Raw genomic sequence first — 21,951 nt, forward strand, 5'->3', positions numbered from 1 at the left:
TTGATTGTCCAGATTCATTTTCAACTCATAAGAGCAATGGGATAGTGTCAATTAGATCGATAGCTGACTGTTTGAAAATAATAATAATAATAAAAAAATCCAGAACCCAACTTCAAGCAGGAAATAAAATATATTCAAAGATGATGAGAAAAACAAGTTATTTTTGCACTATAGTTTATTGAGCTGCAGAAATATTTTCAAGAGTTTAAGAAAAACCCTACAAACAGAAAAGTAATAAATTTATGTGCACTGTTCAAATACAGAGGTTAAAGTTGCAGTGAAAATGTAGTCTTGAGGAAAAAAAAAATACAAACTCATAGTATAAAAACCATCTGTTGATAAACAAAATTAACTAATGAGTAGATACAAAGCACCCAGAGAGGGCTGTTACAGGAATGCCAGAGAAGTTTAAGATCAAGAAGTTTCACAGTTTGTGACCCATTCTTGTGTCTGTTTTTCTTCATTATATTAGCTTTACTTTCTTTGCTACACAAAACAAAAACAACCAAAGGAGAACGTCATCAGCAGGTTGCAGGTAACATGCCTACTTTTCCATTTTTGTTCTTGTATTAAAGCTTTTCCACTCTTGGAAAGTAGTAGTTCCAACACAAGGGACCGGCATTTCACCAGAGCTCTTCTCACAATAGATGGCTTTGAATCTGAAGCAACCGTTTTCCGTGTAGCTAGATTCTGACTGTAGCCACTGTAAAGGCAGCTTACAATAGAACGCTTCTATTGGGTATTACAATCAGAGACTCTATCTTTCTCTGAAGTTTCAAACCACTTCTTAAAATGGTCTTCTGTGGACTCTGTTCCTGCAGGTTGCGTATCTATACAGAAAATAAGAATATTAAAGTGACATTTTCCCAATTAGACAAGCAGTAGGAATATTGCAATTTTTTCTTGACTAGTTTTAAATGTCAGCTAGCAAAGCTTGCCTCTGAGAAGCATGGTGCTGTGAAGAAGGCTATACTATTACTAAGATGGGCTTCAGAAGAAATGGCAATGAGTCATTCTTTCTGGAACTCTGTCTGTCTAATTGCTGTTAAAGTCTTCAGCATGCCTGCTAGGGCCTCATAAAAGCTTTTAGAAGCAGGTTGATGAGGGCAGTAGCACTAGTATGCTAAGATCACTAGACTTCCCAGAAGTCACCACTTGAGTGATAAGAAAAAAAATCAGAAAATATTGAAACAGCTATTACAGCAGCTAGAGGCTGCCACACTGGTAAATTCAAAAATCCAAGATCAAAAATCGATGATCTCAATAAAGAAATATTAGAAAGAAGTCACCCAGCAGTTAACTTTGAGTAGACGATAGTGCAGTCTGTGAAAATCAGTTTTGTCAGAAGTGTATGCTTAACTGGTGTCAAGTTAAAAAGCAAAAGATTTTAGAGCATCATTTGACATGATATTCTGCCTCTTCACTTTATAAAGTGATTGGTCATCAGCACTTTAACTGAAGAAAAGAAATATTAAGTTTGCCTAATCTTCAGGAGGTATGTGTCTTAAGTATTTACATTCTGTAGAGCATGGATAATCTTGGCACCAGTTGGCCAGCCCTTTAACAATCTGCTGAATGGGCATTCAAGAAAATTGCTTCTATAGAAGTTTCAGGTCTGATCAGAGAAAGAACAGGTCATCTACTCTCACTCAAAGACCACCCCATATATTTTGTCCCTCCTAAATAACTATAATAGGACACCACCATGCTACATACCTGTTAGTGTACTCAAGTTGGAATTATCAAAGAAGTTTGTTGGACACGTCAGTGGCAGAGGCTTTGATATGTACTGAGTCACAGTTTCCTGAGATAAAGACTCCTTGGAGGGTGAAGTTGGCTCTTTAACAGAACACGACACTGTCTTCCTTGGAGACCTTGGTACTGTCTCTTGAGTAGACTCTCTTGAGAATCGTTCTCTCAGTTTTAGTGCTCTTTCTTTCCATTTTCTAAGTTCCTCTTTCAGTTGAAGCTCATTACTGAATAGGAAAAAAAAAGTTCCAGCATTTAATTAAGAAAAAACCCTCAGTAGTTCTTCGAAGCAAAAAGAGAAGCAATCCTGACAAGACAGTTCCTACATCTTTGGATGATATATCACAGACAGGGCAATGAAAGCCTCCTACTGTATCCAAATGTGTGTATCAGTTCTGGAGGTACAATGTTCTGTGGTTTCTTTTTTTCCCTTTTTAAGCCAAGATCCCATCCAACAATTTTACCATATACATTTTCAACTAAGTTCACCTTCCAGTTACCGATAAACATTTAGAACAAATGCTTATGGAAGAAAGTAATTTGAAGCTCAAAAGCCATAAAGAGGTACACACACACACACACACAAATACATCACTAGCTTTTAATAAAAGTTTAGACTTGCTACATTCTTTTGCATCTTAAGATGAGCAGTTATTCAGTTCTACAGGTTTCCTAGAAAAAAAACTATGATAATTACTTGACACGATGCTTACTATTTTTAAGCTTACCTTAGTAGAACATCATTTTGTTTCTTCAGGTGCAAGTTTTCTTTCTGCAGCTTAACTTGTTCAGATTTTAAAACAAGTATTTGTGTGCTCTGCACAATACCACTTCCACCACCACAAGTAATGGGCATAGGCATTTGGGATAGCTGAGGAGCTGCTTTTTCAGACATTACTAGAAAAAAAATTATACAAATGTGTATTATCATCACAGTGCTTAAAAATAACATCAATATATATTTAGATATGTCTATACAAGGTTCCTTCCTGTAGTCTTATATGTAAAATCTCACTAGGTTGCAAGTGTCATTACAACAGCTATTTTTAAAACCCACTGTATGGTAACTGTTGAGTCATGGCCTGAACCACTGGTTGATCACCTGAGGAAAGGACTGGGTCAGCTGTGGGAGCACAGGTGAAGGCAATTCACCTGTATTTCCTAGACCCCATTTAAGGGCTGACTGCCACTGGGGAAGGATCTCTTCCTGGAGATCCTCCCTCTGTGCAGCGTTTCCTGCAAACCAAGATCTTTGGATATAGGTGAACATTTCTTCCCTGTTTCTTTTCCTATTTTCACCACGATAATCATTCCAGCTGTAATCCCCATCATCAGTAATCACATTGCCAAGGAGATATTAAGAAGCATAAGAGACGCTTTATTGGGCCATTTAGCTTTAAAGTAGTTATATAGTTTGAGTTGTATCACACTGTAGCGATGTGGGATCCTCAGTACAGGAGAGGCATGGATGTGTTGAAGTGCATCCAGAGTAGGGCCACAAAAAATGATTGGAGAGATGGAGCACCTGTCCTACAAGGACAGGCTGAGAGAGCTAGGGCTGTTCAACCTAAAGAGAAGGATCTGAGGTGACCTGATAGTGCACTTTATATATAGAAAGGGTGGAGATAAGAAAGAAGGTCTGTTGTGATAGGACAAGGGGAAATACTTTCAAACTAAAGGAAGAGAAATCTAGATTGAATATAAGGAAAAAAAATATATTTTATAATAATGGTAGTGAAGTACTGGAACAGGTTGCACAGAGAGATATGGTGGATGCCCCATCCCTGGAGACATTTTGAAGATCAGGCTGGTCAGGGTGCTGAGCAACCTTATCTAGCTATTGATGACCCTGTTTAGTGCAGGGGAGTTGTACCAGCTGACCTCTAAAGGTCCATTCCAATTCATGCAATTCTATATTTCTAGTTCTAATCATAGAATTAGAAACCTAAGGCACTACAACTGCAGCAGCTTATCCCATTATGATTGCTAGTATGACTGGAGAAATATATAAAAAAACAATACGAAACCTGTTGTGAATCTAATACATTGCACATGCAGTCACTGTATTTTTAACCTTCCATCACTTCCAAAGCACCTAACCCTTCTCATATCCTTTTGAGGTAAAAGGCCTAAATTCCAGATTAGGATGCAAACTATGTAATGTTAAAACTGAATGTTTAATATGAAATAGTCCCTTATTTAGGTCTTGAATTTACCAGTAACATCTTGCTCCTGTTGCGCTCTTCTAAGTTCTTCTTTTAGCTTTCTTAACTGTTCTTCTTGGTGTTCTGCAAGAGCTTTATAATTAGCAAGTCTGTGTTGGTGGGGAGGCAAAGAGGGGGGGGAAAAAAAAGTTTTAAGCTTAGTAATCTAAGTTTCAGGAGACCTATTTGATTTTCAGTTGCACTAACAAACAAAAATGCATAGAAAAAAATAATAAAAAAAAATGACTAACTCTACATCTGGTTCTCAGCTAGGTTTTAGTTAAAATGAAGAATACCAGAAGTTTGAACTGAATTAATTCTCTGTCCAGTGAGCTATAGAGTGCTCCCAGTTGCTGTTTCTCCCTCACGTTTCTTTGTCAGAGTAGTTATTTGATTTATGGCTGTTATTTGATTTATGGCTTATAGGTTGTTTGAGACATGAAGAAATGTTGAGAGCACTGATCTTGCTCAGCCTAGAGAAGAGAAGGCTTTGGACCTCATTTCAGCCTTCCAGTGCTTAAAGGGAGTTTATAAACAGAAGGAGTGACTTTTTACACAGTCGGATTGTGATAGGACTATGGGGAATGGCTTTCATCTAAAAGAGGGGAAACTTAGGATAGAATTTAGGAAGAAATTCTTTACTTAGAGTAGTGAAGCACTTAAACAAGTTGCACAAAGTTGTTGATGCCCCATCCCCAGATGCATTCAAAGCCAGTTTGGATGGAGCCCTTGGCAGCCTGATCTGGTGAGTGGCACAGGGGGGTTGGAACTAGATGAACTTTAAGTCCTCTTCCAGTCTAAGCCAATGATAGCATTACTTTTGTGGGTGTATAGGGAAGGAATCTGGTAATCAGCTTGAGATGCACATGATTTTTACTTTCTCTGGAATGCAAATAGAATAAAAACTTAAGACATGTAAAGCTGAATGTTTACTACTTGTCAGGTCAGGGTTGGGAGTAGGTAGTTAAGAACTATGAAAAGGTAAACTTGAACTTACTTCATATCAAACGAGTTTGATTGCTTCATTCTTTCCATATCACATTTTACTAATTGTGTTTTGAGCTGATCAATTTCTTCTTTGTATAACTTAGCACCTTTATCTAATTTTGCCTAAAAATAGAATATCTAGTATGAGTGAAGGATTCTTACAGAGCATTGAATCTGGGGACTGCTTTGTTTACTCTCGTGTGCCACATCTTGCAGGACAAAGTTAGAAGCACAGTTATTCTAGAGTAAGAATATCAACATTATCAACTAGCACCATAGTAGCAGTTGCTGTTCTAACTTCAGTATAATGCACACAGTCACGCTTCTAGAAAGCTTTGTTGACTTGCTTGCAGATGTATTATGGGAATTCTGAACTAGCATGTAAATATATGGGGGGGAGGGGGAAGAAGTTTAAGAACACTTCAGAAGTACATAGGTAATAAATTTAGCTTCTAATACCACGTGTTCTAACTTGTATTTGAAAGTTGCATTGGTAGCAAGTGAAGCTGCGTACTAAACAGGAAAGTAAAGTAGAGTGTTTTAATATTAAAAATACCATGCAGAATAAAATGACTCTAAAGTGCTCTCTTCATTTTAGAAGAAAAATGAGAAAAGAATTTGGCTTATACCTGAAGGCTCTGATTCTCTGTTAGGGAAGCTCTGAGGCACTTTTCTGTCTCATTCAGTTTAGCTTGCAGCTGGGTGAGCTCACTTGAAGCTGTTGTTATCCTTATCTGTGCTTGTAACTTGTTTATCTTGTCATCTTTCTCTCTGAGATTTTTTCCTGCTTCATTTACTGAATTTTCCAACTTTTGGAGTTTTGCTTCCAGAGCCTATTGAGGTAAGCAGTTAAGAGTAGTTACATCACAACTTATGAGTACAACTGCATTCTGTTACGTTGTTACCCCTCCCCCCCATTACATTACATACACATTAAGGGAAAAAAAAATACCAGAAAAACAAACAAGGAAGAGTCCCTATACATTCTATAACACTGTTCACTGGTTTTGTGTCATCTGATGGCATTCTGGAACACTCAAGTCTAAAAAAGATGATTTGAGTGTGAGCAACTGTGATGTTAAGTATGACAGAGGGAAAGAGTTTATTCCTAGGAATAAAGAAAGACTTCTTCTCCAGCTTCCAGTTGTAGGGAATACCATATGTCTTCAACAAAGCTTCAGGAGTACCACATTATTAGAATCTATACTCCAGAAAAATTTGGGTGCACTTTTTATACATTTGTATATTGACATTTATTTAGATACAGAAAACAGTTAAAATAAATTACACTACAGGCAAGAGTTCAAACTTCCTTTCACTTTAGGAATAAAAATAAATATACAAAAACAAAGTGTATTCTGGGGCAGTGTGGCAAGAGATTTACAGTTACCAAACTTTTCAGTTTATTGTACTCCCACCTAGAAAATAAGCAATGAGTAAGTTTTTGCACCTTTATATCTTGTTTTGCAGCCTTTAGTTCAGTATGAAGTTTGGAATTTTCTTCTTCTATCAGAAGATGAGCAGAGCGACCAGGGGCCAGTTGTTCTTTCAGGGTCTCTAGATCCTGAAGCAACTCTTCAGATTTCTCTTTTCTCTGTTTCCATTCAATATCAGCATTCTTACAGTACGTCAAAGTTTTGTCATCCAACTCTGAAGAAAGTTGAAGGAGTATCTGAAAAATAATGTAATATAGATAAATTTTTTGAACAAGCTAGAAGTAAAGAAATAGGAAGTTTGCCTGTGTTAATTGTACGTTCTTGATTCAGTGTTCCACTTGGAGTTGTGTTCCCTACCCAAACCATAACGTCACTATGGAGAAGAACACAATTATTTGGATACATTTTTGCTAGAATCCGTTCACTGACTGAAGTAAAGACAACCACTTAAGAGAAAACATGCCCACTGGACTACTCTAGAAACCAACATGTTTAACATGCCAGATAAAGATGATCTTCATACTTATCAGGTGGTAAGTATACCAGTTTTTGTTTTAAGTAACAGCTTTGATCCACAGAATATGTCTATCAAGGACTTCTTCCTAACAGCCTATCAGCACTGAAAATCCTGGAGAACTCAAGGCTGTCAATTAATTCTACAAAAGAAGTTTAAATTTTTTTTTCAATAAGCTGAACTTAACAGAGCAGAAATGAGTCACAACACACACAGGAGGAGGGTGATGAGCTCTTCATACTCCAGATCAATACCAGTAGAAGAAATATTAGTAAGATATTGATACTAATAAATGTTTGCTGGAAGTTAAGACAACAGTTCTTAAGAACTAATCGTAAGGTAGAGGATACCTTCCCATAACCTGTTTTCTAAGAGTTGTTTGTGCTTATCTAAAGATGAAATCTCATTAAATTTAGTTTATAAAGCATTTCATACTGCAGAGCATAACCCTTTTTTTTTTTCCACAACGTGTGAATGGGTAAGAAAGGAGCAAAGGGAAAGGACAGCTGAGTCAACACTGGAGTAATTTGACTTTCTGAAGGTAGAAAATGTACAAGACTATCAATTACAGTCAAGTTTTACAGAAAACACTTTAGTCATGTTAAAGATAATTTGTAAAGAACAGGAAATCCTGTGGGTATTAAGGCTTGAAAATGCAAATGCATCAGGCTGGCAAGTTCTGCAAGGAATATTTAAACACAATTATAAACCTTGTTTCCAGGATTTGGGCTGTTAAAAAGCAAACTGTCATGGTTTTCTACAGGTATTCCATTCTACAGGTATATCATAGAAAACTGACAAGAGCTGGTACAGCTGCCAGAAAGCTGCAGTTTCTGCTGCTGGGTCGGAAGTGCAAAACTCCAATTCCCAGCAGCCCCAGCATTACCATGTGGTTACTGGGAGGAAAGGAGGTGATGTAACCATGGCTCTACTTCCTTCTGTAACGCCATCCACAACACAGTTAGAAAGATAGCTCTCTCTTCCGCTTATTTGATTGGTTACCCTTCATTCTTTTTATATTGTTTCATCTCATATTCCTTTACCATTTCTAGTAAATTAGTTTCTCTGTTATCTCAGTCTAGCTGTACTCCCTTCTTTTTTGTTCTCTCCTCCTCCTGCAGGGTTGGGGGGAGGGAGGCCCCTGTCCCAGAGACAAGACCACATTAACCCATGACACAAACATACCAAAAAAACCCACCACTTACACACAAAATTATCTCCCAGGAGATCTTTTTAAGCACAAGTTTCCAACTTAATTGCATGAGGGGGAAAAAAAAGTCTTAAAAAGAAATCTTCCAATTATTCCTATATTTTACAGTTTAATACTAAAACAATAAGTGGTGATAGTAATTAATAAATGAACTTCAAAATAGTTCTTTTTTTGTTTTTGTTTTCAACTAGATTAGAGATATTTACACAGTACTCACATTAAATACATTCTTTATGAATTAAGTTTTTATTTACCTTTCCTTTTGGAGTCCAGAATTTAATGACTTGTAAAAGCCTTTCATTATCCTTCTTTAACTCTTCTTTAAGTTCCTCTGTATCACAGTGGTGTCCTGAACAAGTTTCCCAGAACTGTGTTGTTTCCTTTCTAGTACTTGCTTCCTGCTGCAACTCTGCCTCGATGCTGAGAAGTTCACTCTCCATTTCCGATACATCTTTGAGGATGATCTTCAGAGAAGAGATCAAGTTAAAATATAGTTTTGTTAGGTATATATATATGTATTTTTTGCCCCCTTAGCCATCTATCTATAGAAGAAGTACATTTTAGCATCTAACTATTTCACATCTGCTAGGCTAAAAGGAATTTTGCCATTCCCCTACTGGGAAAATGAGACAATCCATGCGCTCCTGGGTAAAGGTGGGAAGGTGAAAGTGGAAAAATGCTTGTTAGTGAAAATTCATCTAATTGCTAACAGAAATCATCTTAGTATCGCATAGAAATGTATTCTACAGGGCAAATTAGTAAATAATAGTCCCACAATTTTCTAACTTAATTTTTAGCCACTTTATCAAACCAAATTCATTTTTATATAACTGGGTAGCATTAAAAAAATAATTGTTTTCCACTCTCCAAGCACAGTTTAAATAGCTAAAACCAATGTCCATTAGACTGCTACAACCACGTTACATCATGTCTTCAAATAAACAAGTCTTTGAAAATTTAAAATCATACCTGTGTATTTAAGTGCAAACTCTGCCACACTTCAGCATTTAACTCTTGAGAAGATGTTTTGTTTGAATCAGAATGAAATTTCTTCAGACACTGAATTTGAACTTGTAGCTGATGTTGTTTTTTCTTTTCCTCATACAATTCCATTACATACTTGTTAACAGTAGCATGATAATCCTTTCTCTTTGAGCAAACACGACCAAATAAAAACTGTTGAACAAAAAAAAAAAAGAAAAAAGAAAACAAACATTAGATAGCTTATGTGAAAAGAGGGGATAGAGTTCTTTAGGAATATTAGTTAAACTTGTCTTGTTAAACGTTTTAGGTAATGGTATTTATTAAGATGACTGATATTTTTATTACCAGAACTTTCATTCTAACATCATTTTGCCTCCCTGCCTTCCTCCTCCTTCCCTTTTTGTGGTAAATAAGTAGATAGAAAGAAAACCCCAAAACTATATGGTTTACTATAATTCTGTTCATTGTGACAGTAATTCTTTCCTAAATCCTTTTGATTTCTCCTAATAATTGGAATATGTTTCTCTACAGAGCTATAGATTGAGGGAAGTTTGAATGACCACAGAGGTTATTAAACTTTTTGGTAGTTTTACAAAATAAACATAAATCTCCAAGGCATCTTGCATATCTTTCCTCTCCAAGGAAAAATATACTCAGATGACTATAATTTGGTTTACAAAGCACAGAGCACTTCCCATCAATGCAAATAGATTAATACCAATGAAATACTACTATGGAAAGCAGTTGCATTACTGTAATAAAAAAGTTCATTTATCTAAAGAGTTCCATTTTTTCAGATTTGTAAGGGGTCCATTTTCTCTAAGACAAGCATTTATAAAATATCAAAGCTAGATCATATAGAATCCTAGCTGTTAATAGTGAGACTATTAAAAAAAAAAGAAACAAAACCATATGAATCATCCACATTTTCAGCATTTTAGTTAGTACCTTCAGTTTGTTCAATAAACTCTGGAGATGACCATTAATTCTCTCATTTTCCATTTGCAGTCGATTGACTTCTTTACTCTGGTCCGATGAAAGCTGAGTCAGTATTGCAGCTACCACTGCTTTCTGACTATCCAGTTCAGCTTTTAGATTGAGAGACATTGTAGAGAGACAATCATACCTCTTCCTTATATCTGGGAATATTTCAAGAAGCTCCTAAATATAAATTAAGCAAATTAAGTCACAATAAGGAAAGAGTCATCAGTTAAATACAAGCTGAACATCAGATTCCAGGTTAACCCCCACAGCACTCATAAGGTTTTACAAAGGAAGAAAAGTAAAGCAAGACCTGAAGTCTGTCCTAATGTCACAGATGAAGATTAAAACAGTAAGCCGGGCCTGAAATAAAATTTGTTGTCTGTTCATGAGTTTGCCACCCAGACTGCTCTCAGAATGGGGCTGATCTCTTTGATCCTCTTGTGGAAAGAAAGATGAAATTGCTCCTAGCACTCTGCCTTCCCTCTTCCTTTGTGAAACAGACGTACCTGCTTTCTTTCCTAGGAAAGCTTTCACCGTAAGTTTAAAGCAGCCAACAGGTCATGAAATGCAAATATGCTTCAAGGGAATGTTAGTAAACTGCATCTCACAAATCACATACAGAAGCTAGATTATACCTTAAGGCAAATATGACAGCCTACATTTACAGGCCAGTACTACCTTCATTTTCAATTTATAAAGAAAGAGACCGATTCTTTATAAATCATACACAGAAGTAAGGTTTAGGCTCCTGAATAAACAATATTAAAGTTTGACATGTATCCTTTATAAAGTACAGTAGCTCACCTTAATTTTCAAGCTTTTTGCCACCAGGCTGTCATCATCTATCTGCTCTGTATTATCCAGTAAGTTCACTTGAACAGACATATCATTCAGGTCTCTCTGCTTCAGTTTGTTTAGAGCACATTCCAATTTCGTACTTGTTTCAATACACTGCAATAAATGCATGCATAATTAAGTACCATTCAAGAAGATAAGTTATTATTAACTTAGACATGCAGTTTGCAACACCAACCATCTCAGAACTTCTTTGCAATTCCATCTTGAGTTGGTCCCGCTCAGAACTGATGTCCTGGAGAAGTTTTTGTAGCTCATCTTTTTCTTGACTAATTGATGAGATTTGTTCTTTAAGTTGGGAAGAATGAGTAGCTCTTTCAGCCAATAACAGGTCTTTTTCACTTGATATGCTATTTAGTGTCTCAGTTAACTGTTGAATCTGTAATATTGGAGGAAAAAAAACAACAAAAAGGTGAGCTGGTCCTAGTCTATAGACTCCACTATGAAAGGCTAAAATGAGTTGTCTGTATTTGACACAAGACAATTTCCAGTAACTCTAAAATTCACATTAGCAGCATGAAAAGCTTAAAAACGATTTCAATGTTGTAATCTCTCAGAAGATTAAGAATAGTATTACACCCAGAGAACTCTAGCCAACTTTGGTTTGCACTAAAGCAATGTGAAAACAAAATGCAGTCAACGTAAATCCACATTAGAAAAAAACAGAAGTGGAAAATTAACAGAAGATAAACACAATTGAACTGTCCATCTATCTGCTCTAACAATTTGAATACTAATGCTAATTTTTTACCAAAAGCATTCTTACTTACATTGTTAGAACTACAGACAAAATAAGAGTTTGACACATGCAAAGTAAAAATTGCAAAGAAGACTGAGCTGGGAAGACCTAAGCAGCAATACTTGCTGAATACCAGGTACAGTTTGAAACTGTGCAAAGCACCAAAGGTTCCAAACCCACTTGGGATCATACTGTCTACACAGAGATTTTTAAGGTCTGAATGAATACATGAACAACTACCATTGCATTAAAGCTGGACTTGGACTTATGCAATATGTACACTATGGTGGAGCAGCCAACTCAGCTGAGATGAGTTGAAGGTGCTGCTTCAAAATTTCACTTAAATCATTAGGGCATCCTTTGTTCATGTCATGTTCACGCTTGTTATAAAACACAGAATGACGAGCTGGCAGTTTAAAATTAAATAGGATTTGTCTTGACCAAGAATTTAGCTCATTGATTAAAACATCAGAAAGCAGCACTTATAGAGTAACTAGATAAAAACCACAGACTCCCCACCTTATTTGTTAGGCTGTCCTGTAAGATCTCTGACCTCCTCTGAACCTTTAACAGATGTTCTTCCTGTTCTTCAGCTTTCATTTTCTCATTGCTGAGGAGTTCTTGATGACATTTCAACTCCTTTTCAGTTTCAAGAATCTGAGATAAAATCAGACCAACACATAAAGTTCTGAGATAGTATATGAATCTACTGCTAACACACCAGACTACTCTATTTCATAAGAGTCAAATACTTAGGAAAAAATCACAAATTGCTTCAGTCTGAGCATAGAAAGTTACATATTTTGTATTTGAAAAGTTTATCCCAAATAAAGCCTGCCAATTAGAATATTGACAAGTCCTTAGTACTTAGTGAAAAGAATTGCACAGAATATGCCATCAAACATGCTTGGACTTACTTTCTACAATTCTTGGTTCAGAGAAGAGAAACATAAAGCAGAGATGTGAACCTCATTCATATTACTTTAATAACTGCCTAGAAATAATGACTTCATATGAGACAACTTTATCAGTGAGACTATTGCCAAAGTAATTTTCCATTATTTTTGATTATTATAGGAGTAGCATTCCTTACACCAAATCACTACATTTCAAGTTTCATAGCAATACAACTAACACTCAATAAATACCTAAATTCAAATGAACCAGTAGCGCCATAGATTTGAATCATCTACACATTACTGAATCTGAATGAGGACTGCAGCTCAACACTGAACCAAACTATCACCTTTACTGTTGTGAAAATATTCCTTATCCAGAAGCAAAATAAAAATCTCTAGGGAATTTGTCACTTTCAGTGTTAACTCAACAGCAAGATATACTAACATTCAAAAAAAAAAAACAAACACTGAATTGTTTAGGTAATTCAATGTATTCATGTGCTTATTTCTTTCTTAATGAAGTAGCTTCAGATAAGATTTTTGAAAGAGCTTGTATGTATCCTAAAATACAATTCCCCAAGACAGAAATTAAAGCCCACCAGTATTTTTCAATTTGGATATATAATACCCATGAGAAATTTTTCCGAAACAGTTTCAAGAAACAGCCTGTTCTTCAACATTTATAATTATTATACTTCAGTCAAAGACAAAGCACCTTATTAATACTCTCCTGTAGGTTAACTTCCAGTTTTTTCTTCTCTGCTTGAACACATTCCAGTGTTTCCTGGACCTGATCTCTCTCCTGTTCCAACAAAGCACACTGTTTCCCCAGCTCTTGAAGTTTACTGTTTTCATGCTCTGTCTTTTCTTTTAGTTTTTCCAGCACCTGTTGCCTTTCTTCAGTTACCAAATTTAAGTCCTCATTCAACTTGTCTATCTAATAAAGATACAGAAAAAAAAAGTACAAGATAAATACAGTTTAGCAATAGGATTTTTTTGCCAATAACACTTACCATGAGATCATCTATCAGAACAGTAAAATGGCACAAGTTACTGTAGGTAAGTACCTTCTCCCTCTCGTCAGTCCTTGAGGAGACATTCTCTAAATTAGTTTTAAGAAGAGTTTATTTACTATTGTACTTGCCTTTTCTTTCAGTTTGTTTATTTCCTCAGTTAGCTTTTCTTCAGTGTTTTGTAGTTTCTCTTCTCCTTCCACTAGCATATTTTTCTGAAGATCGGCTTGCTCTTTCTGACGCTTTAGTTCTTCCTGCAGATTTTCCATTTCTGTCAGAACTTCTATCAACTGCAGAACAAAATGTTACATAGCTGAAATACCCAATATGACTTTCTTAAATGTTGCTCATACAGAATTAAGAGTGGTAAGACAAGGCATTTGAATTTCTAGGAGAGAACTATTTGAAACTGTAAATTCTTTACTGAAATAATTATTTACCACACTTCTATTTAATTTCAGAACATAGCAGCTTAATTTTTGTTAACTGTATCTCAGGCCAAGTGTGTCTGAGATGACACATCAAAATAAACACATTTTCTAGGCAAATACTTGGAATATTGAATAAGCACTAGCCTGCTTTCAAAACTAAGCATCAAGACAGAGAAATGCAATAGCAAATCAATTTCATTTCTGGATTTAGCTTTCTCTTTGTCAGTTCATTCTGGATTGAAATGGTAGAAAACCTTAAACCTTTTGATTTTAGTAAGCTTGGATTACTTTTACTGTTCAGTGCTAAATGCAAAGCTACTGTAGCTCAGAAATGTAAGAGGAACTTGTGGAGCGTTTATCCAGCAGGTGGACAGCTGTGGTTAGTCCAGAGTGGCATAGTGACCACAACTGCTGTAAAGGAAAATTAAGAGAGAAATTCCAAAATCCAGATTGGATTAGTAGACACAATTTTTAGTTTACTGCTTCTGAGAAGAAACGAAGAGAGGGAGGGATATTGAACAGCTGATAGCTTCAGAACTGAAGGAATTGAGTGATATAAACTGCCTTTAAAACAATGATTTAAGAGATTTGGTACATACTTTGTCCTTGCTTTCCTGACAATCAGCCTTCAACTGGTCATTTTCTGTTTTAGAGACCTCTACCATTTGCTGTAGCTCATCTTTCTCCACACTAAGCAAAGCTATTTTCTCAAGCTGCTGAGAAACGTCCTCATTCATTGCTCTTTCTATTTGTTCTTTTTCTGCCAGTAGTTTGCCATACTCAGATGAGATGTGAGTCAGGTTTTCAGTTACTTCAGTGAGCTGAAAGAACAAACAGCTTATTAATATTGCTGATATTTCTACATATGCTTGGAAAAAAAAACAACAACCAGTAACCTTTTGATTTAAGTTGCTCTTTTATCTCAGTACTCAGGCTGATGAAGGAAAAGTGTCATGGGATCACATTTCAAAAGCACCACCTACACATATAGGTTGTTATAGAAAATTTTACAGAACAAACATCCATCAGTTTACTAATGTTGCAAACAAATGACATAATTTTACTTATGTTAGTCGTATTTCAGCATTTCTGCCTCATTAGAAAGTGTGTGTAGAAACCTACAGCTCACGATAATGCCAGAAAAACAACTCCACTATCTTCTGTACCTACAGAAGATAGTGCTTGATAGAATCAAGCTATTATTTTTTCCTTAAAGTAAAAATAGCTTCATATATAAAAGTAAGCAGAAATAATAAAGTTATAATAAGCACAGCAAGCGAAAGAATGGGCTAAATTACTCTTTAGTCACTTAGGTATCTTCAGAGTTACACAGTCAAAAGATAGCATGTTAACTATAATAACGTTAAGAAGTGTAAGACTTGGAAAATAAATTGAGGTCGAATAGTAGCAATGATGTTTAATATTTGATCCTTCAGCACCAACGCACATTTTTGTTATAAAGGCTGTAGCTTACACATCAAATTGCAATTTGGTTATCTTTCCACTGCCTCTATTGTTATGGCCTTCTTTTATGAGGTAAAAAAAGGGGAAAAGCTTTAAGTTTTGTTAATACATTTATTGAACCCTTTCAAATTGAGGTCTGTAGAAGATAGAACTTATTTGCTTCACAAAACTATATCTGACCTTCTGCTCCAGTTCAGCTGTTTCCTTCAATGCCTCTTGTGCTTTCAAGAGTTGACTTTCTTTCTCTGAAATACTTTCTTTGAGTTCCACAATGGTCTCTTGATGTTGTCTGATGGAGTTTTGAGCACATCTTAATTCTTCCTGCACTTCTGAATTCTTTGGACACAAAGCAGTTCAAATAAATTAAAGCTTGAGCATCATTTCAAAAAATTATGACAGAAGTTTAGTAAAGACTTTACCTTAAAGGAATAGAACAGTTTTTCTTACCATGCTAATTGCTTCCTCTACAGTGTTTCTCAGATGGTCTCTCTCATTTTGGAGATTCTCCAGTTGCATTTTAAAATCATCATCATCTCTTTCTGTCATGGTGCTCATTTCTCGACAGTCATGCAATTTTGGAATAAGATCTGTTTGTTCCACTTTTTCAGATTCCCTGTTAAATTCACTTGCCTTCATTTCCTCCATTTCATGCAGTTTCTTTTTTGCCTGGCTCAACTCCTCTCTTAGATGAAGTAATTCCTGCTCAACAGATTTTTCTTGAATCACTGATTCCTATTTTGCACAGAAATAAAAGTCAACACATTTAGGAAAGCAGTGGTAAGAGAATTCTATCAGGCCTTTGACAAGCTAATTTATGTAAAATAAACAGCCTATGTTTTAAAGGAATTTGTATATGGAAATTAATGACCTTTAGGGTCCTTCCAACCCAAACCATTCTGTGATTCTGTGATAAGATGTCAAGTCTTCCAAGTCTGTCCACCTCCCCATAAATATTAATTTACACACATATTTTATAAATTTATATTTGTCAAGTGCATTTATGTATGAAAACACACACGTGCTATCAGCATGCTTAGTTAAGGAAAATGTTGGATGTAAAGGCCATCAACAAACCTTGCCTAGAAAACAAAACCAAAAAGGTTTCTATGCTTTGAAAAAGCCATCACCATCCCTTCCAGATGAGCAATTCTTAGTTTCAAATACTTGATTACAGTACCTCATCTCTGTGCAGATCAACTCATAACACCACCATCCCGTATCAAGATAAAATTCTATTTAGAGGAAAAGTTTGTCATAGCTTGCTATTAGTTGCCCAGATACAACTGATAGTATTGGTTGAGTTGCCTTTAAGGTAAACAATACTACGTGTGGTGTCTGATGGCCTGCAGTCAAATAGTAGGATCAAATAGTAGGATTCTTCTCTGGTTTATTTAGCAAGATGTTATCACTCAAAGGAAAGTTTAAATATGCATGCTATGTATTACAAACTTAGTATAATACTTACCAGAATTCCTTCTCCATACTCTTCTTTTTTTAGGTGTAAACTGTCCAGCTTATCCTGTAATGAATTCCTCTCTTGTGTAAGGGAAAATATTTGTTCCTTTAGCACCTGAAGCTCACCACTTTCTCTATGGCTTTTATTTTCTGCAGCAAGACAGTCTCTTTCTGATGTGATGTTTTTAAGTTCTTCTGTCATCTGTGATAACTATAAAGTATGCGAAGATAGCATCTTCAACAATTCAAAATGAAAACTAAAATGCAAAAGTCTCCATTTATTCTGCTATGGTATTTTTAAACAAATCTTTAACAAATTCTAACAAATCTGGGGAAAAATCCAACAATCCTCAGCCTTTCTGTCACCTGTTTTAAATGCTAACCTTTTAGCAGTTCTTTCTCTAATACTGGCTATGTTTTATTTAGAAAATATCCAATAGGAAAAAGCCAAGAAAGAAACACCTCTCCATCTGTTTCTATGCATTTGCTCTTTTAAGAACCATGCAAATACTAAGTTAACATTGATTAATTTATTGCATCTTGCAGCGTAAGTCCAGTGTCATGTATTACAGATTGGCCTGCCAAAGAAACTGTTACTGAAGCTACAGCATAAGGTACAGTACACTTAGCACTCTTTTTGGTCATTTGTACACAAGCTTGAAAAACATACTATCAGCTTCCTGTTACATGCGAGAACTCTGTTTCATTTACAGCCATGTGCTAGACTCCTCATTGAGAACAAAGTTTGCATATCATAAGCTTCATTACTACTCTTGGGTACCCCTTTTCTCTATTTGCCATCTAATTTCACCAGTCAAGTTGGTAGCTATAGGACACATCAGTTAGGAAAAAGTTTATAGTACATTATCAGTTGTTGATCTCTGTAGAAATTCAAGCTATAAACACCACTTTTTTGACTAATTTCTACCAAAGGTCTAGAAATTTTAAGGGCAAGCAGAATGGACTGTAATCAGACTGACAAGACTTGCTTTCGCAGTATTGGGAAGAACACTAGAAACATTTTAGTTCTGGATGATTACAAAACATCTTACCTGTATTTTAAGTTCATCAGTAGTTTTCCCAAGCATCTCCTCAACACTCAGAATCTGAGTCTCTTTTTCAGAAATAATTTTCTCCAGTTTTTTAACAGTCTCCTGGGATTTCTGGAGAGAACTCTGTGCATTTCTCAGTTCTTCATGTGCTAAAATGTTCTTTAGAATAAAGAAAATCCACAAGACAGAAATGCTATTTTTTTTTGCCAAAAATGTTTTTTTGTTAGTAGTACTCCTCAAAAAAAACAAAAAAACCACCCAAACAAACAAATACAAAATACCAAAGAAAATGCACTCCCTTTGTCCCCCATATAGTTCAATATACAAGGGTTGCTCTGAAGGTAATGCCTCCTATTTTATTATGTTGGCCTGTGCCAGAGGTGGATGTTGGTGAAGTAGTAGTAGAACCTTCCCACCCCTAAGCCATTGCATTTTGTTGCTGTGTGACAGATGGCAACAGAGGAACCGTTTGACAAATTGGTGTCAGATATGGAAGTGCGTATGAAGCAAAGGTGTGTCATTTAATTCCTCCATGCAGAAAAAAAGATGCACCCACTGACGTTCATAGAGTCATAGAATCATTTGAGTTGGAAAGGACCCTTTAAAGGTCACCTAGTCTGACTCCCCTGCAATGAAGAGGGACATCTCAGTCAGGGTCAGATCAGGTGCACAGCCTGGCCCAGCCCAGCCTGTCCTTGAATGTCTCCAGGGTTGGGGCAGCCACAACCTCCCTGGACAGCCTGTGTCAGTGCCACCTCACCCACATGTACTACAAAAACTTTTTCCTTGCATCCAGTCTAGATCTCCTCTTTTAGTTTGAAACCATTTCCCATGTTTTGTGATGAGCTCATAATGAGCAAAGTTCACCCAAAGGAGTGCATATGGTGAAAAAACAAAACAAAACACACAGACACTTGGCCCAGGAGTAGTAGGTAAGCAGACTATCAGTATCTTGGCACCATCAAGTCCCCATCCCAGCATTGTTCTTACAGCAGTACATCAGATTCTCCTGATATTGCTGACACCTAACGTTGCCTAGGGGACTACTACTTGGTCACAGAACCAGGGCACAGTCTCCACTATGCTCAACACCCTGTACTATTTAATGGCATACAAACTGCACTCCGCTCTCATTTCCCTGTAAACAATCTGTACCTTCATCTCCCAGTGAGCAATGTTATACTTTAATTCTCAAGTGACCTTGAGAATTAAAGTAGCAATTATTCCACGTATGCTTACCTGGGTCCAGGAGCTGGACCTGTCAGAAAACTTCACTGACCCTTGCTTAACATTTATGGAGACTAAACAGTGGCTGTTAGCACAGTTAGGTGGTGGGTAGTGCATTTCAGTAGAGGCGACAGTGGGTCACCTCCACTGGTGCAGATTTTTAGACATGTGACATGAAGCCTCTAGTTCACTGCTGGCAAAAATACATAGCTAATAGTGGTGATTACATTGAAAAACAGAGTTTTGTAGCTGAAAATTTGCTTAGTGTTTGCAAATTAGTATTTGCAAAACAAATTTGCAAATAGTGTTACTGTGCTCTTTGTATCTGTTGAGGTTTCCATGGAAATAAATAGGAGGTATTACTTTCAGAGCAACCTACATAGTTCTTTTATAGTCTTTCTCTTTAATATGTACAGTCCACTTCAATAAAGTCAGAATTCTTACCATTGAAACAGTGTCCTTTATATCTTCTTTGAGCTGGTCTGTCTCAGCTTGGAGAGATTCTTCTTTTTGTTTCAGGTGATCTCTTTCCTGAGTGAGAGTTTTTATTTCTTCCTGGCATCCACTAAGCTGCTGAAGAACTGCCTGGATCTCTGAATCCTTGCTCTCCAATCTTGCTTCCATAATCTTTTCTTGCTCTTTTAATTGTTCCATTTCATTTAGCTTGCGATGAGCCTGAGCAAGCTCTTCTTTTACATGAAGATGATGTTCGTGCTCTGCTGTCTTTTCTTCCAATTCTTTCATTTTATTAGAGAGCTTTAATTTAAAAGGAAAAGGAATAAACACTTTCAATCTCATGTAAAACAGTATAATATATATATTGTATATATACATATAATTGCATATATATGTGTACATATATATATAAAATATGTATGTATACGTGATCTCGCAGACTCATCTGCTTAGAAAAGATAGACAATCCTTTCACACTTCAGAAGAGTAGGAATTTCATCATTTCACTAAGCCTCCATTTATAATCTTGTCCACATTAATTATTTGTCTCCAGAACTTCCTTAGCAGGAAAAGTCTTGCTAAAACACAAACACACATGAAACCATAGCCTATCAAATCCATAGATGAATACGGCAGCCACATAATTGCCAAAAGTCTTGTCAGAAATGCATGCATCTTAATTTTCCTTCTCCTCCTATATGAATGTTTTTTCCCTTTCTATTTGCCAAGTAATACAGTGATTCTCTGTGGTTTGAAAGATATTCTGTTTTGTTTCTTCTAAAAGAAAATCCTCAACAGTTCACTGATAAGAAAGCTTTTTTTCCTATGAATTCAGAAAGAATAGGCAATAGCTGCTTATTTAGAACATATTTGCATAATAAAGAGGAAAGTTAAGAATAAGAAGAATTTTAAAAGTACAGGAGAACACATATCCTTGAGTAGCTTGCTTCTTTGCCTATGAAGAAAGAGGCCATTGAGATGCATAATACTGTGCATCTCAAATCTTATCCAGCCACACTATAGCTTCAAAACCACTACTTTATATCTTAAAAAGAAGCCATTTGGAGAATCCTTAGCATATGTCAAAAAGAGGAATATGACACCAACCTCTAATTTCACATAATCCAAAGCTGTTTTAGACTCTTCTGCATCTTTAGACAAATGTTCTATTTGGAGCTTCATTTGTTCAGAGTTTTCTGACACAGCTAGGTATTTTTGTTCTAGCTCTTCATGGAGCTGCTTAAGAGCTACATATTCCTGATTAGAGTTTATATATTTAAGCTGTGCATCTGCTAGCTCTTTTTTTGATTTTTCAATTTCTTCAGTCACAGAGTTAAGTTTAACTTCATTATCAGCTGCTTCAGAGAGCAGCTTTTCTCTTTCCAATTTTAGTAAGCTTAACTCCTCGTGTTTTTCAAGAATCTGTCAGAAAAAAAGAAAAAACAGCATTTAAAAATCAGTATTTGTTATAGCTGTAAAATAAAAACATAGTCATGCAGGCTTAAGAAACAAATGCAAGCAAACAGAGAGTGCAGTACATTGCTAGACTTCCACACTTAATCCCAATAAAACAAAACCTAAACAATACTTCAGAGAGAAGGGGGGAAGACAAGTCCTATTGGATTCAACAACCATTAAAACTCTTCCCTCTAACTCTTAAGATGTTTTTTAAATATTTCCTTTCATTGTTTTGAGGTAGGACTGAACTAACATGGCAAGCTATGGCTCTTAACCTGATTAAGTACTCTGACGTATCAACACTACTTGCAATACAGATTCTATAAAGTTTTTAACATCTACTCAACTTTTTTTATTTTTATAAATAGAGGTAGGCCAATCAAAGGTTTTGGAACATTCTGCAAAATATTTACAATCAAGTTTATGCAAGATTACTTGCCCTAGACAATAAGTGTATATAAATCCTCCTGTACCTGCTACTAAGTATAACAAATTTGCAAACTCTTAGGAAGAATTTGTAGGAAAAAGTATACTAAACTATGCCCTGCCAGGAAACAAGAAAGTCTGCTTGCAAATTCTGGGAAGTTTAAATTAACCTTTTACTCCCCAACCAATGTTTCTACTCAGAAGTGTTAAGATTTACTCTTTACCCATCCAGAAAAAAACTTGGTTTTAGGATAGGTGAAGTGGTGTAGTGAACAAGGATGAAGCACATGTAGCTATCAAATGATGATCATGCTAAATAAGCAAGCTTTGTACTAGAAATACTTCATTAGTTATAGTGAACTATAACTGAGCACTCAACTCTTGATTTATTCTCGAGTGTAAATATCA

General features: G+C 35.9%; 1 protein-coding gene across 4 annotated transcripts in view; it reads right to left on the reverse strand.

Annotated features, from left to right (window-relative positions):
- Positions 1-157: 157 nt before the first annotated feature.
- CENPE (centromere protein E) overlaps positions 158-21,951 on the reverse strand; it is a 36,578-nt gene continuing 14,784 nt past the window's right edge. For 2 of the 4 annotated variants that reach the window (XM_420670.8, XM_015285601.4), the window contains 22 exons: positions 20,767-21,081; positions 19,648-19,959; positions 17,977-18,135; positions 16,935-17,135; positions 15,917-16,201; positions 15,650-15,805; positions 14,605-14,826; positions 13,706-13,864; positions 13,277-13,498; positions 12,182-12,319; positions 11,102-11,302; positions 10,873-11,019; positions 10,033-10,245; positions 9,070-9,276; positions 8,355-8,564; positions 6,391-6,612; positions 5,570-5,773; positions 4,951-5,063; positions 3,966-4,063; positions 2,478-2,646; positions 1,717-1,976; positions 158-830 (listed from right to left, as the gene is read on the reverse strand). In XM_420670.8, the coding sequence (XP_420670.5) occupies positions 733-830; positions 1,717-1,976; positions 2,478-2,646; positions 3,966-4,063; positions 4,951-5,063; positions 5,570-5,773; positions 6,391-6,612; positions 8,355-8,564; positions 9,070-9,276; positions 10,033-10,245; positions 10,873-11,019; positions 11,102-11,302; positions 12,182-12,319; positions 13,277-13,498; positions 13,706-13,864; positions 14,605-14,826; positions 15,650-15,805; positions 15,917-16,201; positions 16,935-17,135; positions 17,977-18,135; positions 19,648-19,959; positions 20,767-21,081 (4,311 nt within the window). In that variant the 3' untranslated portion in view covers positions 158-732. The other 2 variants (XR_006939222.1, XM_025150193.3) reach the window with 2 other exon arrangements.

Source organism: Gallus gallus, chromosome 4, assembly GCF_016699485.2.
Source record: "Gallus gallus isolate bGalGal1 chromosome 4, bGalGal1.mat.broiler.GRCg7b, whole genome shotgun sequence".
In the NCBI taxonomy this organism is placed as follows: Eukaryota; Metazoa; Chordata; class Aves; order Galliformes; family Phasianidae; genus Gallus; species Gallus gallus.